The 17,062-nt window shown below is 38.9% G+C and overlaps 1 protein-coding gene across 3 annotated transcripts; it reads left to right on the forward strand.

Annotated features, from left to right (window-relative positions):
• The first annotated feature begins 85 nt into the window (after window positions 1–85).
• chaf1b (chromatin assembly factor 1, subunit B) lies at window positions 86–15,442 on the forward strand. 3 transcript variants are annotated; one of them, XM_047156318.2, is made up of 14 exons: window positions 86–295; window positions 6,350–6,482; window positions 7,709–7,841; window positions 8,615–8,735; window positions 8,833–8,936; window positions 9,056–9,152; window positions 9,277–9,361; window positions 10,622–10,715; window positions 10,806–10,875; window positions 11,008–11,099; window positions 11,209–11,368; window positions 12,625–13,140; window positions 14,324–14,412; window positions 14,610–15,442. In XM_047156318.2, exons 2-14 carry the CDS (start codon window positions 6,357–6,359, stop codon window positions 14,762–14,764), a joined length of 1,842 nt encoding a protein of 613 aa, XP_047012274.1. In that variant the 5' UTR covers window positions 86–295; window positions 6,350–6,356; the 3' UTR covers window positions 14,765–15,442. The 3 variants fall into 3 exon arrangements, with proteins under 3 accessions (XP_047012274.1, XP_017324560.1, XP_017324561.1); XM_017469071.3 differs by lacking the exon at window positions 86–295 and adding an exon at window positions 4,443–4,550; XM_017469072.3 differs by lacking the exon at window positions 86–295 and adding an exon at window positions 4,464–4,492.
• The last annotated feature ends 1,620 nt before the right edge of the window (window positions 15,443–17,062 follow it).

Raw genomic sequence — 17,062 nt, forward strand, 5'->3', positions numbered from 1 at the left:
TGTATTGTCATTTTTAATGGAAAAATCATTACCTTATCACAATAACATTTTGATACTACTCAGAGAAAAGGTACCATATTGGTTCAAAAACTGTATTTTAATAACTTCATCCGCATTTCATTGTGCTTTTCTTTATTTCTGAATTTGCACTGTTTGCAGATTTTTTTCAGATGGATTGATTACAGCATTAAAAACAAACAAACAAACAAACAAACAAACAAACAAAAAACAGTGACACAGGACAGAAGAAAATACATGCTGCCCTTAATCAGAAAACAGTCCGAGAGTATATTAAGTGAGTATATAGAACTTCTTACATAATCAGGTGGCTTCCCAAGGGTTAGCACTATGTTTGTTTATTGTAAGAGTATAGTATATACATTAAATACACTATTAGTTAACCCCTGCATGTCTTGCAATGTTTAAAATGTGTTATAAATGGTGTGTGTGCAGTGTGTGATGAGTTGAGATCTTGGAATTACACATGTGATAATTCTGTGAATGTTTAGAAAATTTATAAGGAAGGCAATCCAAAATGAAACATTTTGGGCAGTATTAGTTGATTAGTGTTGGTGTAGAATTATATAAATATTTATTGTGCATATATTTACAGTTCGAAACTAGACATTTTCTGTTTAAATGGTCATGATGATGTTAATAATTTGTGCATTCAGCTGAGGGGTGAAACAGTTTTAATCCCAACAGTAGGGGGTGTGAATGTCTCCGTTTGCAACTCCTAGAACTTCAATATGAAAAGTATTTACTTTCATGTTATTATAGCTTTAGGACTGCAATTACCGTAAACAGTTCTGCACTCAAGTCTCCATCAGTGAACAGTGGAGAAGTTCAACAAAACAGACATCATGTAAAAACTGTAATGAATTTTCCTGCTTACACAATTGCATTATTTGACCATGTAATATTAGGACATTTATAGAAGGGATTTATTTATTTTTAATCGCACTATCCGGTGTCACCCAGATGAGGACCAGTTCACTTTTGAGTCTGGTTCCTCTCAAGGCTTGTTCCTCATATCGTCTCAAGGAGTTTTTCATCACCCCTGTCGCCTCTGGCTTGACAATAATTATTATTATTATTATTATTATTATTATTATTATTATTATTATTATTATCAGCAGCAGCAGCAGCAGCACATAAATGTTTTAATAGTGTAACTGTAAATGTTTTACCAGATCCATAAACCAGATTATCTTTGTAATTGTCTGTTTTGGAGTGTATCTGTATCCTTTTATTGCTATACATATATACAAAGCAGACTGACTGCCAGTGCCTCACTATTTCATTTGTATTTGCCAATTTTGCTTCATTTTCTCAATGATGGTCAATTATTAGTACTTAAAGATGCATGATTCAAAAAAGCTAAAATGATGGGGTTCGAGTCAGAAAAAAAGGATTTTCCACAGTGAAAAAACTTTATACACATTTGTACATGTACATTATATTACATTACATTAGGGACGTCTCAGCATTTATTAACCAAGCAAAATAAGCCAAATCTATGCTTGACAAGTGTGAGTTTTCACAATATTTTATAAGAATGAATAATTTTCCAAGTCTAACTATAGAGATTCTAAGTAACTGGAGACAGAAGTATTTTGTATTCCACGTAGATCATAAATCATTGAAATTGGTTGAGAATTGTAAACGTTATTGTGCTTTTTATCCAGAAAAACCGTTCACTTGTATTTGTTTATAGGGAAGTCTTGCCCGGATCAATATGGCGGACGCGTTGACGTATTGAACCAACGGGCCAAAGCAGCCAATCAGGCGTCTGTGTATTTATATGTCTCTTTGGCACGTTCACCACTTGGGACAAATCATTTCATGGGGGAGCTAAAATTATATGTAATTTGTCTTACCTTTTATTTTTTCTTTAAAAAATAACGTTAGTTTATTAAAAGTAAACGAATATGTACTACCCTCTAGAAAAGTATCGTCTTGGTTTTGAAAGCTGTGTATTTTTGTAGTTTTGCGGCACCCGTGAATTATGAGAAATGTGGATCCCCTTCCCTTCTTCGCGTCGGTTGCCAGATCCGCTTAAAGACAACTTTCTTAAAAACATTCATGAGGAATAACTGTTACTTATGAGAAATACCAGAACCAAGGAGTTTTCACCTGGCTTGTCCTAAGCTCTTAAGATAAAAAAAAAAGAAGTCAGCATTAAACTTTATGAAAGAAAATAAAACTAAGATGAACCATTAAAATCCCAAATAATTAAAATAAATTGCACCTGCAGTTTGTGAATGTGTTGATTTATGTATAATAATTTTCCATCCATCCATTTTCTATACCGCTTGTCCTACAGGGCCGTGGGGAACCTGGAGCCTATCCCAGGGAGCATAGGGAACAGGCGGGGTAAACCCTGCACGGGGTGCCAGTCCATCGCAGGGCGCAATCACATACACATTCATACACTACGGACACTTTGGAAATACCAATCAGCCTACCATGCATGTCTTTGGACTGGGGGAGGAAACCGGCGAACCCGGAGGAAACCCCCGCAGCACGGGGAGAACATGCAAACTCCGCACACACAGAGCAGCGGCAGGAATCAAACCCCCGACCCTGGAGGTGTGAAGCGAACATGTTAATAATAATTAAGGTTTTTAAATTTAAATCTGCACTTACTCTGGCTCTTACACCTCTACTCTGTGCACTTTGCTCCTCTATAACTCAATTAAAAATCTATTGTTCTCCGCTTGATATATCGCTTTGCTTATATTTCCTCATTTGTAAGTCACTTTGGACAAGAGCATCTGCTAAATGAATTGAATAAATGTAAATGTGAATGACGTCACATGCAAAGTAAGGTAAGAAAACATGTAAATGAGACTTCCGCATACTGTTCGTCCTACAAAGCCATGGTGAGTTTGCTCATAGAGAATCCCAGAAGAGTAAACTGAAAAGTCAAACTTTCCACACACGTGTGTGTAATCGATGAGAAACATCCCAAACTCATCAAAATATAATATTCAAGTAGAACAAGAGAGTAACCTTGAGAGTGTGTGTGTGTGTGTGTGTGTGTGTGTGTGTGTGTGTGTGTGTGTGTGTGTGTGTGTGTGTTTGTAGTGGTAGTGGCAGTGGCATCAGTAAAAGTGCAACAAATCTCATGTATATACATATAACTTATAAATGATTACTTAGATTTTGGAAATTGATCCCACCATGGCCCTGTGTGTGTGGAGTTTGCATGTTCTCCCTGTGCTGCGGGGGTTTCCTCCGGGTACTCCGCTTTCCTCCCCCAGTCCAAAGACATGCATGGTAGGCTGATTGGCGTGTCCAAAGTGTCCGTAGTGTATGAATGGGTGTGTGAGTGTGTATGTGATTGTGCCCTGCGATGGATTGGCACCCTGTCCAGGGTGTACCCCGCCTCGTCCCCGATGCTCCCTGGGATAGGCTCCAGGTTCCCCCGTGAACCTGAAAAGGATAAAGCGGTATAGAGGATGGATGGATGGAAATTGAATCATTTTGTGTTCAGCTGGTGGAAACAGTAATACAAATAGAGTACAAATTTGTGTGCCAAGATTTTGTGAACACCTGACCATCACACACATATGTGTTTTTTGAAAATCTCATTCCAGATTTAGTCCTCTTTTGCTGTGATAATACCCTCCAGTCTTCTGGGAAGGCTTTCCAGAAGATTTTGGAGCATTTCTGTGTGGATTTGTGCTCATTCAGCCAAAAGAGCATTAGTGAGGACAGGTACTGATGTCAGGTGAGGAGATCTGGGGTTCAGTCAGCGTTCCAGTTCATCATAAAGGTGTTCGGTGGGTTTGAGGTCAGGGCCCTGTGCGGGACACTCGAGTTCTTCAACTCCAAACTTGACAAAGCATGTCTTCATGGAGCTCGCATTGTGCACAGGAGCATTGTCGTGCTGAAACATGTTCAGGCCCTTTAGTTCCAGTGAAGGGAAATCTTACAAACAACAAACATCCTCTGATGCTGAGCAGGAAAACAAGGCTTGTAAATGTCTAGATGAGTTCCAGTTTATGTGAATATGATCTGAGCAGAGCAGAAGGAAAGATAATGTACTCTACATGGCGCCGTAGCAGCTAAACCCATACAGTGATAGCTTAGCTGTGCCTGCTCTCAGCTAGCGACACCAGACTAGCGTAGTGAGAAAACTTTATATTTTATCGGTCTGGTAGTTGAGCACACAGGGGCTTAGTGGTTAGCGTGTTTGCCTCACACCTCCAGGGTTGGGGGTTTGATTCTGGATGCTCACTGTGTGTATGGAGTTTGCATGTTCTCCCTGTGCTGTGGGGGTTTCCTCCAGGTACTCTGGTTTCCTCCCCCAGTGCATAGTGTATGAATGGGTGTGTGAAATCACCAAACACTGTTGTGAATACAATTCAAGTTTTTTGTTGTTCTTTTTTTAATGTAAAACCTCGCGATCTGGCATCCCAGTAAAGCGGAAATAGTCATGTAGTGTATAAACGCGCGCGGGAAAAGCGTCAGTGTTTTGGTGGAAGTAAGTCTGGAGAAAGCGGGAGACTTTTCACTACATTATCCTTCTATTAATCTGTTCGGTAAATGAGCTTTATTTGTTTTAAATGTTTGTAGGGCATGATTCCGGGTATATTTGTCACTTAATCTGGTCAGAGTGCGGGTTTTAGGGTGTAGAAGTGTAGTGAACCGTGATGTTGACTAATCCCGGGCCTGCTGAGAAGATTATTATTATTATTATTATTATTATTATTATTATTATTATTATTATTATTAACACACACAACAGGAGTCTGTGTGCAGAATTTCTATCCTTTTTAAAAATTTATTTATGCACAAATATACACTTAAATTTTTGAGGGTGAAATCTTAACATCATGGCTATTGTCCTTGTTTATATAAATAAACCATCTTGGTTTGGTTTGTTAATGCCACGTGTTTAGTTTTTGGGCTTAGTTTTGTTGTTTAATTCTTATTCTTATTTTACACCATTAAGTTGTTACTGTATTTAGTTAATCTTGTATAGTCGAAAAATGGTTATGTTGTGACACGTTTCTTAATAAATATATATGCTAAAGCTTATCTAACTACTTATCATGAAAGATTTATATATAAAATATACACACAAGTTAGCCTACATACATGTTCAGTGTTAGCTGTTTTCAGGGGAAAGTAGCTAGTACTTCCTCTCCAAGCCGCTAGATGGCGTCGCCAACTTTCAGGACAACGGTAATCCGGTATTAACACGATATTCTGATTAAGAAACTAACATGTAAACAGCGATTATTGATGACTTTACTCTGACTAAAGTCATACTCGTAGTAAAAAAAATCGAATTAAGGTTTTCACCGCATTGTTCAACAGGACACGTACACGGCAGCGCTCAACCGTTTAACGGCAAACGACAGCACGGCTGCGTCCCAAACCGCATACTTACTTACACATATTTAGGTAAGTATGCAGTTTGGGACGCAGCTCACAGATTCAGGTAGTCATCCATTTGCACGTATAGCATGACTAATAATTAACCGCACTCGAAATAAGCTTTCATAAAAATGAAACACCCAGAACTGTATACGGGTCCATAATGAAGACCAACTGTATGTCGATATGTGAAATTCTGGAAGGAATGTCGGACGGCATGGCGTCGGGACGTGTACGGTTATTCGCTCAACGTTCTATAACACATAAAACCTAAACATGAAAGGAATATTCTAAAAGCGACTCATGTAAACACCTTAATCAGAATATTATACGTCTTATTCAGAATACAGTCAATAATTAGATTACTACTGTCCAAGTAAACGTAGATTGGTCAATGGAAACATTAAGTTCACTCTCATACAACTCGGTCAGGCTTTATACACTGGAAATGAGTCGACTGAACCAGCAGTTATGATATGAGGTGGAGAGCCATATCAAGTGCAGGATAGTCACAAACGTACATATTTTGTGTGGACAACTTAACCATCATATAATATACCATCAAACAAAGCATATAATTTCTCCCTTTGCTGTTCTAATAACCTCTGGGAAGGCTTCCACTAGATTTTGGGTGTGCTCTATAGGTGGCTCTACCACCTGATCCACAGCCGCCCTGTGAAGGCCCCTCGAGTTCTTCTACTCCGAACTTGGTAGCAAGTCATTGTTCATTGTCATGCTGGAGCAAGGTTTGGGCTCCTTAGTTCCAGTGAAGAGGAAATTGTAATGCTACCGCATACAAGGATATTCTAGACAATGCGATGACTCCTGCTTTGTGGTAGCAGTTTGGAGAAGGCCTGCGAGGTTTGATCACGGGTGCATCACAAAAAAAAAACTAGCTGACCTCGCTGTTTCACTTTTCCCATTATTACTTTTCATTATGTTTTGTCTTGTCTCTTAGGACCAGGATGAAGGTGGTAACGTGTGAAATTGCCTGGCACAACAAGGAACCGGTATACAGTCTGGATTTTCAACAGAACGCAGATGGCAAAATTCACCGCCTGGCCACGGCCGGAGTGGACACCACAGTGCGAGTGAGTGAGCTTCCCTAACACACTACACATGCTGTGTTTCTCTGTACGCACACCACATGTTAAAACGAATTATACCCAGGATTCTCTGGTCCCAGATAAATGTCACTGAATCTTGTTATGCGAGTCTGGGGCTCTAGTGAGAACATCAGATTGGTGGTGTGTTTATTGAATTTATAGAACTTCTGAAGCCCGTTTTACACAAGACCCCAGCTGTGCCATGTCTAAAACTATTATATTAATCATAGTGGCCTTTTAAATTTGGATGTAGTGTGGTAGAAAACAAAGTGTATTATTTTCTTTGTGTGAGCTCCGTTTATGATGTTTCTACATCATTTTGGTAACAATGGAATGGGTCCAACTAAGAACCTATAAACAAGTCCCTGTCTTTTGTCTTGAGTGTACGGGTAACATTATAAATTTTATCGTTTTAAAGTTATTAAGTGGGATTTCTTTTCACAATTTTTAATGTTCTTTAGTGTCTGCTTGTCTAATAGAGTGGTGCAGAGATGACGCCATTTTGTAGCGCCAAAACCTGGAAACGTTAGCGTTTTAGCCCTTCCGGATCCATCGTCCCGAAGTCAGTGGGTTTTTTTTTTTTTTTTTAATGGGATTTTGGTTAAAAGCCTGAAATAAGGTTGAAATATTTTCATGTTTTATTTTACGATATAAAATACACCTGTAATACCCAACTCATGATAGTTTTTTAAAGCTTTTACGCGTGTTGGAAAAGGCAGTTGCTAACAAGTTGCTAAATGGGACTACAGACGTTGTCGGGGACATTAAACGCCGAACAGGAATAAACATTTCATTCCCAAATGAAGTTTGGGAAAGTTGTCGGAAGCTCTTTGATGGTGACGTTGAAATCGAGCGACTGCGATGGAGTTCGCTTATTGCATACGGTTAGTTTAGATTATATTTAAGCTTCAAACTTCATAAAGTTGTGTTCATTTGTGGAAATTATCTTCATGGATAAAACGTGTTAGTATTGTAAACTTTTGTTGATCGCAGAGTTTTTTGTTGTTTTTTTTTTTTTTTTTGGCGATAATCCAAAAACCTATGTGAAAATCCTATAGAGAAACGGTGTGATGCAAACTTCCTGGTTCCAGTACAAAATGGCGTCACCTGCACCACTCTATATTGTATGCAAATAGGCAAAGTGGCTTAAAATGCATAGGCAGTTGAAATAAGGGTTCTCTTCGTCATCTCTTTCTTCTGCTTTGGTGTAGATGTGGCGTGTGGACCGAGGGCCAGACGGGAAGGCTGTAGTGGAGTTCCTATCGAATTTAGCGAGACATACAAAAGCAGTGAATGTAGTTCGCTTTTCTCCAACTGCAGAGATGCTGGCCTCTGGAGGAGACGGTGAGCATCACTCAGACATGTTTTCCTTCTTCCATCTTGCACCTTAACAGCTGTAATAATTTGCTGGGCTGGAGGGGAAATTGTATATCAGTACCTGGATATGAATGATCCAGTCTCACTTCTGGAATAAAACCTGGTTTTATATACTCGAAAAGCAAGCAAACTAGCTAAACCAAAATAAGCTAGATGTAAACAAAATGAGGGTTGGTATCTATCTTCTTATTGATGTATTTTTAATTATTATTCATACATTTATTTTTAAACTGCTGCACAGTTGTATCCCGATTCAAATTTTCAACCTGAAGTGGGTGTGGCCTAAACTGGACGTTTTAAAAAAAAAAAAAAAAAAAAAAAAAAAAAAAAAAATTATTCTATTTCCCAAAACATAAACAAACTATTAGACCGTTACTGAATATGAATTAATGAACACTGTGAATTCATGTAAACAAATGCGGTCTTTGTCACACAAGCTTCTTATCTGGCCGTCTGATGCACACCACAAAAAAAGAAGAAGAAAATGAATAGCGTGCCTGATTATTTATTATGTTCGTTTCAACATAATAATTAACATATTAATTTCAATTACATCCCAAATTTTGAAATCCCTAATATTGTTGCTCAGATTAGATCTGACTAAAGATCGACGTGAAGGATAAGAATAGTGACTTATATAGAGATTAATTAGTAATAGTGAATAACGTTATATTAGTAATTAGTAATGGTGGTGAAAAAGAGTTTGTAGTGTATTAATGCTGCTTTGCGTGTGTATTCAGATGCAGCCATCTTATTGTGGAAGGTTAACGATAGTAAAGAGGTCGAGCAAGCCCCGACGTTCCAGGAGGATGAGGACGCTCAGCTGAACAAGGAAAGCTGGAATGTAGTCAAGACTCTCAGGTCATCTCTCGGTTTTGGTTTACAGACTTTCTAAGTGTATAGCGTTTACTATACCTCCGAGTGTGTTTAAGTAACGCTCGCTGTGTGTGTGTTGCAGGGGGCACATTGAGGATGTGTACGACTTGTCATGGACAAGCGATGGGAATTTCCTGGTTTCTGGCTCAGTGGACAACACTGCTATCATGTGGGATATACAGAAGGGTAATGATATGCACTTTTATCATATTAAACTGGTTCTTAAAATTACTTCATTTTAAGTGAAGTAATTTTAATTATGCAGCGCTGTTTTAGATCACCCGTGTGTTGTTTGTTTCACGCAGGTCAGAAGATATGCATCTTTAATGACCATAAGAGCTACGTTCAGGGTGTATCCTGGGACCCGCTAGGGCAATATATTAGCACGCTTAGCTGTGACAGGTACTGTATGTGTGTGTGTCTGTGTTAAAAGCATCACCATAAATTATTATTATTATTATTATCTTTGTTATTACTATTATATTATTACTGTTATTTTTGTGTAATATACTTGCGTGTCTTTCAGGGTTATGCGTGTTTACAGCACACACACAAAGAAAAAGGCCTACAGCGTGAGTAAAATGACATCAGGCTCTGCTGGAGAAGGAGAGGTCAGTGCGACAGATTACGCTGAACATGTTGTTCTGTCCCTCATCCTTGCATCTCTGAGATGTTATCAAGTAATAGTAGAACTCCATGAGTAATTGTGCGGAGTGTTGACCTCCTGGGTAGACCTGCTTTCTCTAAGAGAGTTTACAATTAAGGAAGATTGCCAGGACGTGTCTGAAGTTACACCTGCGTTCAGGCTTTCATTTCGTTTGCAGCGCTTTCCACACAGGCATGGCGAATAGGTGTATTGGCAACCGGTCAAATATGATTGATTATTTTTTAAATAAATAAAAAGTATTACATTCGGTCTCTTCAGACGGTTTATAAGGAACCTGAATCGTCTGGTGCATGGTGGAACATCTACTATTTGAGGCAGCTGAAAACACTGTGGATAAATTAGCGGGTTTTATTTTCATCAAGCGATTTTCGCTCTTTTGCGAAAGACGCTTATATTTAGAACTTAGTCACTTAAAGTGACTCAATGAAAGTGATCTGGTCAGTTCCAGGAATCCAGCTGATATACATAGAAGTAATGCTGTTAAAAAAAAAAAAAATACAATAAAAGTCTTGAGTGTTTATTTCTCGTGTCATATCTGTTGGTTATATACACTACCGGTCAAAAGTGTAGAAACACTCATTCATTATTTTTAGTTTATTTTTACCACATTTTATAATAATAATAATAATAATAATAATAATAATAATAATCAATACTCTGGAGTAACACAAATGGAACTATGGGAATTATGTTGTGATAAAAAAAAAAAAAGCAAAATAAATCTAAATAATTGAGTATTTTAGCATCTTCAGAGTAGACATGCTTTTCACCTAGAATTTCCCCGAGATGCTTTTTAAACAGTATTAAAGGAGTTGACACCTACGCCGGACTCTTATCGCCTGCTTTTCGTAATATTTCTCCGAGTTGTCCGTTTTTAAATAAAGGTTTTTTTTTTTTTTTTTGTAAATAAAATGTTAGTTTTCTAATGAAAGAAACGAACACGTCGGCACGATTATATTTCTGTCTGCGACGCCGATTTCACACGTTTAATCCCACACCTTCAGATCAAAAGGTTTTTAAGATCAGTCGAGTGTCCACAAACTTTTGACCGGTAGTGTGCATTACAATCTGAAATATCTGTAAACAAAAAAATAATAATAATTCTATATATAGACATGGTATTAAAATGCCCTGTTTTGTTAGCACATGATAAAAGTAAGGACAGGAACATGTTTGACATGTTTAACGATCGTGAATCCCACAGGTGAAGAACTTCAGGATGTTTCATGACGACAGTATGCGATCCTTCTTCAGACGCCTCACCTTTACACCTGACGGCTCCTTCCTCCTTGCACCTGGTAATGCTTGTATTGCTCTGCTGATGAACCTCTTTATTTTATTTGAAAGCGTGGGGTTGTGCTATGATGCTGTTCTGTGTGTATTCTCAGCTGGTTGTGTGGAGACAGGAGAGAACGTGACGAACACCACCTACGTCTTCTCCAGGAAGAGCTTCAAGAGGTGGTGTAATGATGTATTATTTGTCTACTTTTATTGTAGCATTTCCATATTAGCGTCCATGCTGTTTTTTTTTATGTTGTAGTAAACCCTGGGCATTTATAGTGTGTGTGTGTGTGTGTGTGTGTGTATCAGACCCATAGCCCATCTCCCTTGTCCTGCTAAAGCCACTCTTGCTGTACGATGCTGCCCTGTGTACTTTGAGCTCAGAACCAAGAAGCTTGAAGGTGAGTTTCCTCCCTAACAAGTAGTTTATCATTCATTATTCCTTCCTTTTTTAGTATTTGTTTATTATTTCTTTTTAAATCTCTGCTCTCTCTTCTGTCGTTCTGTCAGATGGATCGGTGCAGCCGCTGCCCAACACGTTCCAGTTGCCATATCGCTTGGTGTTTGCTGTGGCATCTGAAGACTCCATCTTTTTTTACGACACACAGCAGACATTGCCATTTGGTTACGTGTCCAATATCCACTACCACACCCTGAGTGACCTCAGCTGGTAAGACCCAAGCATGTTTTAATACATCATTTTATTCGGATCAGCAGACGACTTTTAATGAGGTCTTTTATGTTATGTTGTTAAATGTGTTTTATTTCTTCTCAAATGTTGTCATAATGTTGTCAAAAAATATTGTTAACTGGCATTAACTGATTTCTCAGGGTTTTTTTTGTTATATTAATTTTGGTGCTTCATCACATTGTAGGCGTTTTAACATAATGAAAGCAATCTCACAGGATTTTGTGTACACTACCGGTCAAAAGTTTGCGGACACTCGACTGAAATGTTTATGATGTTAAAAACCTTTTGATCTGAAGGTGTGTGATTAAACGTGTGAAATCGGCGTCGCAGACAAAAATATAACCGTGCCGACGTGTTCGTTTCTTTCATTATAAAACTAACGTTTTATTTACAAAATAATCTTTATTTAAACGGACGACTCGGAGGGAAATATTCCGAAAAGCAGTGGATAAGAGTCCTGCGTCGGTGGGAACTCCTTTAATACTGTTTAAAAAGCATCTCAGGGAAATTCCTCAAGAACTCGGTCGAGAAAACACCAAGAATGCATTTCTGGAAAATCTAGGCGAAAAGCCTGTCTACTTTGAAGATGCTAAAATACTCAGTTATTTAGATTTATTTTGGATTTTTTTTTTTTTTATTCTAAAATGTGGAGAAAAAATTAAAAATAATGAGTGTGTCTAAACTTTTGACCGGTAGTGTACGTGACTGATTGTCTGTGTGTGATTCAGTACTGCTTTTAGTTATAGCACAAGGGTGTCATTGTTATAATCTGGTCCACCAAATGAATTTATAAACTGTAACCGAAATTAAATATTTTTAAAAAATTTAATAAAGCTAGTCTGTTATTCCACTAGGGGGCAAAATAGAGCAATAAACTCGGCTACTGATGAAATGTGCTAATGATATTTAATTCTTCATTAGCATCATAAACATTTGATGATGTAACTGTTTCCAAAAGAAAATAAATTATGGGTTTCTAACCAGTTAGTGTGAATCCCTATACAATCACTTCTTTTGTTTATTTACACAGGCCTGACAGCATTTCTGCAAAAGAGCATTTACTAAATGAACTCCAAACGAACTGTAAACATATTTCGATGCATGCTTTATACGTTTTGTGTTTGTATGTGTTTTATATCTGAAATCTGATGTTATGGCTCAGGTCTACGAGTGCGTTTTGTTCACTGCGACATACTCGATTTAAAAAGTTTCGTATGCTAATCTTACGACGTCAGGTCTCGTGATGGCTCGTTCGTGGCCGTGTCATCCACGGATGGATATTGCTCGTTCGTATCCTTTGACGAGCTGGAGCTCGGCACGCCTCTGAAAGAGCGGCCACCGCTGGACATCATCACCCCGCTCGCTGCCAGCGAGAAAAAGGGCAAGCGGGCATCAGGTAGCGGACGAACGGCTTCACCCGTGCCTCGCACTAACCCTTCACCCGTCACACAGGAGAAAGAGACTTCATCTGCTACCTCTGAAGAGAAGCGAACGCCACAAAGCCTGAAGGCCAAATCGCAGTCCAGGCGCATTACTCTCAACACACTGGAGGGATGGAGCAAACCCAGCACCCCAAAATCTCCTGCCACACCCACTGCCCCGCCCACCAGCGGCAGTCCCATTTTGTCAAAATCTGCCCCCTCTACTCCTCTGCCCAGTCGAGGACCACTTACTCCTAAAACTACCCCAAGCACCCCGCTTGCTCCCCTCACTGCCAGAAACTCCACAACGCCTAAAGGACCCACCCCTAGGTAAGCAAGTGACTCTTAAATGGGTGTTCTTCAATTGAATTTTCATCAAATAAATTGTATAAAAGTTGTTTATTCTACAAAGCATTATTGTGAACCATTCAGTATGAAGAATTGATAAATAGTTGGTTTGGCAGATCATCTCTACTGCATAAACTTCAAGGGAATGATCTCAGTAGGAACTGAAATGTACTGTGATTAATCCCCAGGGCAGCTATCTTAAACTCATTCCCAGCTAAAGTGTGGTGGTGGTGGTTGTTGGTTTTTTTTTTTTTGTTTGTTTTTCTTGTCACTGTATGATGTGCTATATGTTCAAAAGTAAACACACACATGATGATAACAGTAGTGGCGGCCATCTTGAAGCTGGAATCACTGTCTTCACACTATCTCACTCACTTTCTTGTCTCTGTGGCGGGTGTGTCTGTTAGAAATTGATTTACATTGATATAATTCCGTGTGTCTGTGTGTAATCTCGAGTACAGATTTGTACAATAAAAACATACTTAGCCAAAATCTGCGTTTTAGACATGCAAATTATTGCATGATTCTACATTGGTGCCTATGAGCTAGCCGTTTTCAGTCTAAGTTGGCGCGGCCATTTTGTCGATGGCCTGCCGATGTTCGTGGAGGCGTCGTGAGTAGAGAATTATTCATGCACTGGATATTATGATCGTAATAGTCTGTAGTTGTAACCTCTGCTTTTGCGATGCGCAGGTGTTCATGAAATTTGGGAAGACATTATACACCGTTCCTCTTTCTGAGGTCCTGCGTAGTTAAAGGGCACTTCCTGTTTATTCCAGTCTCTGTTATGAAGCCCAGTTACATAGCATTTTGGATTTCTTTATTTATTTCAAAAAGGAAAATCTTAAATTATGTCAAAAGTATTGATCATATGTAGAAGTTGTCAGTGTTTCCTTTGCCTGTATCGTTCGACACCATTCTTACAGCACTATTGCTGAACAAAACTAATTTCTTTAAATATATATATATTTTTTTAAAAACGTGTATAATGAGTCATTTAAATGCATACTTGGACAATAATGTAGGCCTCCATTCACCATGAATCCTGTTTAACAAGTCTTCGTAGTTGTGAAGAAGCAGGTCAAATGAAAGATGTGTGTGTGTGTGTGTGCATTACGCTGAAATGAATTTAACTCTCATCTCTTCCTCTGCCTTGCTCACACAGGCGAATTTCTCTGACGCCAGTTATCCCCAGATCTCCGGCTTCCTCTCAGACCTTTATCGCACCATCCTCGAATGAGAAAGCCAAACATGGTTAGTTGTGATTAGAGCCTCTTTCAAAATGTTTGCAATATACACTAAATGAGATCTCGGATCTGGTGTTTGTATTTGAATTTCTGTGCTTTACACCATGGCACGCTATTGATGATGATAAATTAAGATGAACTTGTATAGTAGTAGTATTTACTGCGGCGTGTACGAGTACCAAAAAGCTTTCGTTTCGTCTATAGAGAGACCTTCTCCTTCTAACGATCCAGTGTGCAAGCCTCCCGAATCCAAGCGGCCCAAGACTGACGAAGCTTCAGGTCCGAGTGGCAGCAGCAGCACTTCTCCTCAAAGCACTGAGCCCTCAGTGGAGTCCAGCAGCAAGGCCATGGATTCTTGACCAATAACTAAACCTCCCCATATTTTTATACAACTCTGCAGGAACCCAGGAGTGCATGTATTTGGACACTTGTAATTAAAATTCAACCAAACCCTTACATTGTAATTTAACCATAAGGGAACAGCATGTATTTTTTATTTTGTTGTTGTTGTTCTGGTTCATTTTGACGAGCTTATCGACTTGTCTGTTTATACTGTTAAGGGTTTTGTATTGTGCATTACTGATAGTTTAGAAGACATTTCTAAATTGTTGTAGTCAAGACCGAACTGTTTATGATTGATATCAAAAGTACCAAGGACCGATTTTGAAAGACTAGTTTTAAGGATTCCGGTCCGTTTGCGAAGGCACAACGATGGTTGTTTTTCTGTGATCGGTTTGTATTGTCTTGTCTGCAAAAACAACTAAAGCAGCCTCTTTGTCCGTGAGAACATGCTGATTCATCTGTACAGAAAACGAAACACACAGTAGAACTGTGGTGACAAACAAACCATAGATGGTGTAAAATGTGGAAGCCCCCGTTTCAGAACGGGGGACCCAGACTGAGCTTTCGCTGTAAAGAGAATTACTAAAGGATGAAAGTAAATATTGTGTCGAGAGTCCGCTTTAACCTTTGAGGATTTATTTGGTTTCAGTCTTTTGTTGAGTGAATTCTTCATTAAATTCTCAGTTGAATCTCAATTCTCAAATGAATCACAGTTCTCCTTTTTCCTTCTAAAGCAGCTGTAGTAGGGTTTTTTCCCCCCCTCCTAATAAAAAGTGAGGTTGTTACTTAACGTTTTAGTGACACAACCAACAAGCTTTTGTCACAGTGATTACTTAGCAATCTGCCTTCCTCCTTAAAACTTTAAAAATCTGTTTCATATCCAGTTATGAGAGCTATACTTGTGGGAAGAAAGTTAATCATGGGGCCTCATTTATCAAACGATGTAAATTTATGTACCCTCACTGAGCACTTTATTAGGAACAGTATATTAATACGGGGTAGTCCCAGTCAGTCCCTTTGCTCTATAAACAGACTCGATTCTTCATGGCATGGATTCCACAAGATGTTGGAAACCTTCCTTTGAGGTTCTGGTCCATGTCGACATGATTGCATCACGCAATTCCTGCAGGTTTTTCAGATGCACTTTCATGCTGTGAATCTCCCGTTCTACCACATCCCAAAGGTGATCTACTGGATTCAGATCCGGTGACTGGGAAGATCACTGAACTCATAGTCATGTTCGTGAAACCAGTTTGAGACGTTTTGCTTTGGGACATGGTGCAGTATCGTGCTGGAATGATCACAGTCATTAGAAGATGGTAAATTGTGGTGATGAAGGGATGCACATGTTCAGGAACGATACTCAGATAGGGCGTGGCGTTCAAGCCATGATTGATTGGTATTAAAATGCTTGAAGAAAACCTTCCCCACACCATTACACCACCTCCACCAGCCTGGACTGTTAACACAAGGCAGCTTGGGTCCATGGATTCATGCTGTTGCTGCCAAATTCTGACCCTAACATCTGTGTTCCTCAGCAGAAATCGAGATCCATCAGACCAGGCTGCGTTTCTCCAGTCTTCACCTGTGCAGTTTTGGGTTTCTGTTCTTGGCTGACAGAAATGGAACCAGACATGGTCTTCTGTTATTGAATTGTATTACATTTTCTATACAAATTTCACTCAAGTTTAAAATAGCTTGTATATTTCAGTTGCATGTACAAATGTGATGATTTTGTCAAACTCGATCATCTCGTATTAACGACTGGAAAGAAAGCGATTGGAAACAAATCCATACTTTAAAACAAATAAGACTAGCCATTCACGTTGAACAAAAGTAATAGCACCCTATAAAAGATTACGCTGTGGTAGGTGGTGCACTGCTGTGGCTGAGCTATATTTAGGGCATTTAGACACTCGTTCCTCATTCAGTCAGGAAAATAACATTTATTTTCATTCTTTTATGCAGTCAGTTTTGTGGGTGTTTTCAAATGTGAATCAAACACATTTACAGCTGATTATTATTTCTGAACAAATTTTATAAATCTGGTAGGAATTTTCACAACTTTTTCTAAAAGACTCATGAAAAAGCCGTCGGTCTTCACTGATCTCAGATTATCCATTGAGTCTGAGTTGGGGTTCCAAATACAACCTTTTATTTATTTATTTATTTATTTTTATAAAGCTAGGAACATTTACTTTCTCCAATTAACTCTTAAATACCCTTTTTTTTCCCCAATAGCATATTCATGTGAGCACTGACTGTCAGTAGCATGCATGTGGAGTGTGTTCTGATGCTGATTCTCCCAGACGCTC

The sequence above is a fragment of the Ictalurus punctatus genome, chromosome 6 (genome assembly GCF_001660625.3).
Source record: "Ictalurus punctatus breed USDA103 chromosome 6, Coco_2.0, whole genome shotgun sequence".
Classification (NCBI taxonomy): Eukaryota; Metazoa; Chordata; class Actinopteri; order Siluriformes; family Ictaluridae; genus Ictalurus; species Ictalurus punctatus.

What these genes read in the sequence shown, in the direction of transcription:
- chaf1b (XM_047156318.2), top strand. Translation starts at nt 6,357, where the DNA reads ATGAAGGTGGTAACGTGTGAAATTGCCTGGCACAACAAGGAACCGGTA. An exon ending in GAGTGGACACCACAGTGCGA is followed by an intron (nt 6,483 to 7,708) that starts GTGAGTGAGCTT and finishes GCTTTGGTGTAG; the next exon opens with ATGTGGCGTGTGGACCGAGG. An exon ending in GCTCTGCTGGAGAAGGAGAG is followed by an intron (nt 9,362 to 10,621) that starts GTCAGTGCGACA and finishes TGAATCCCACAG; the next exon opens with GTGAAGAACTTCAGGATGTT.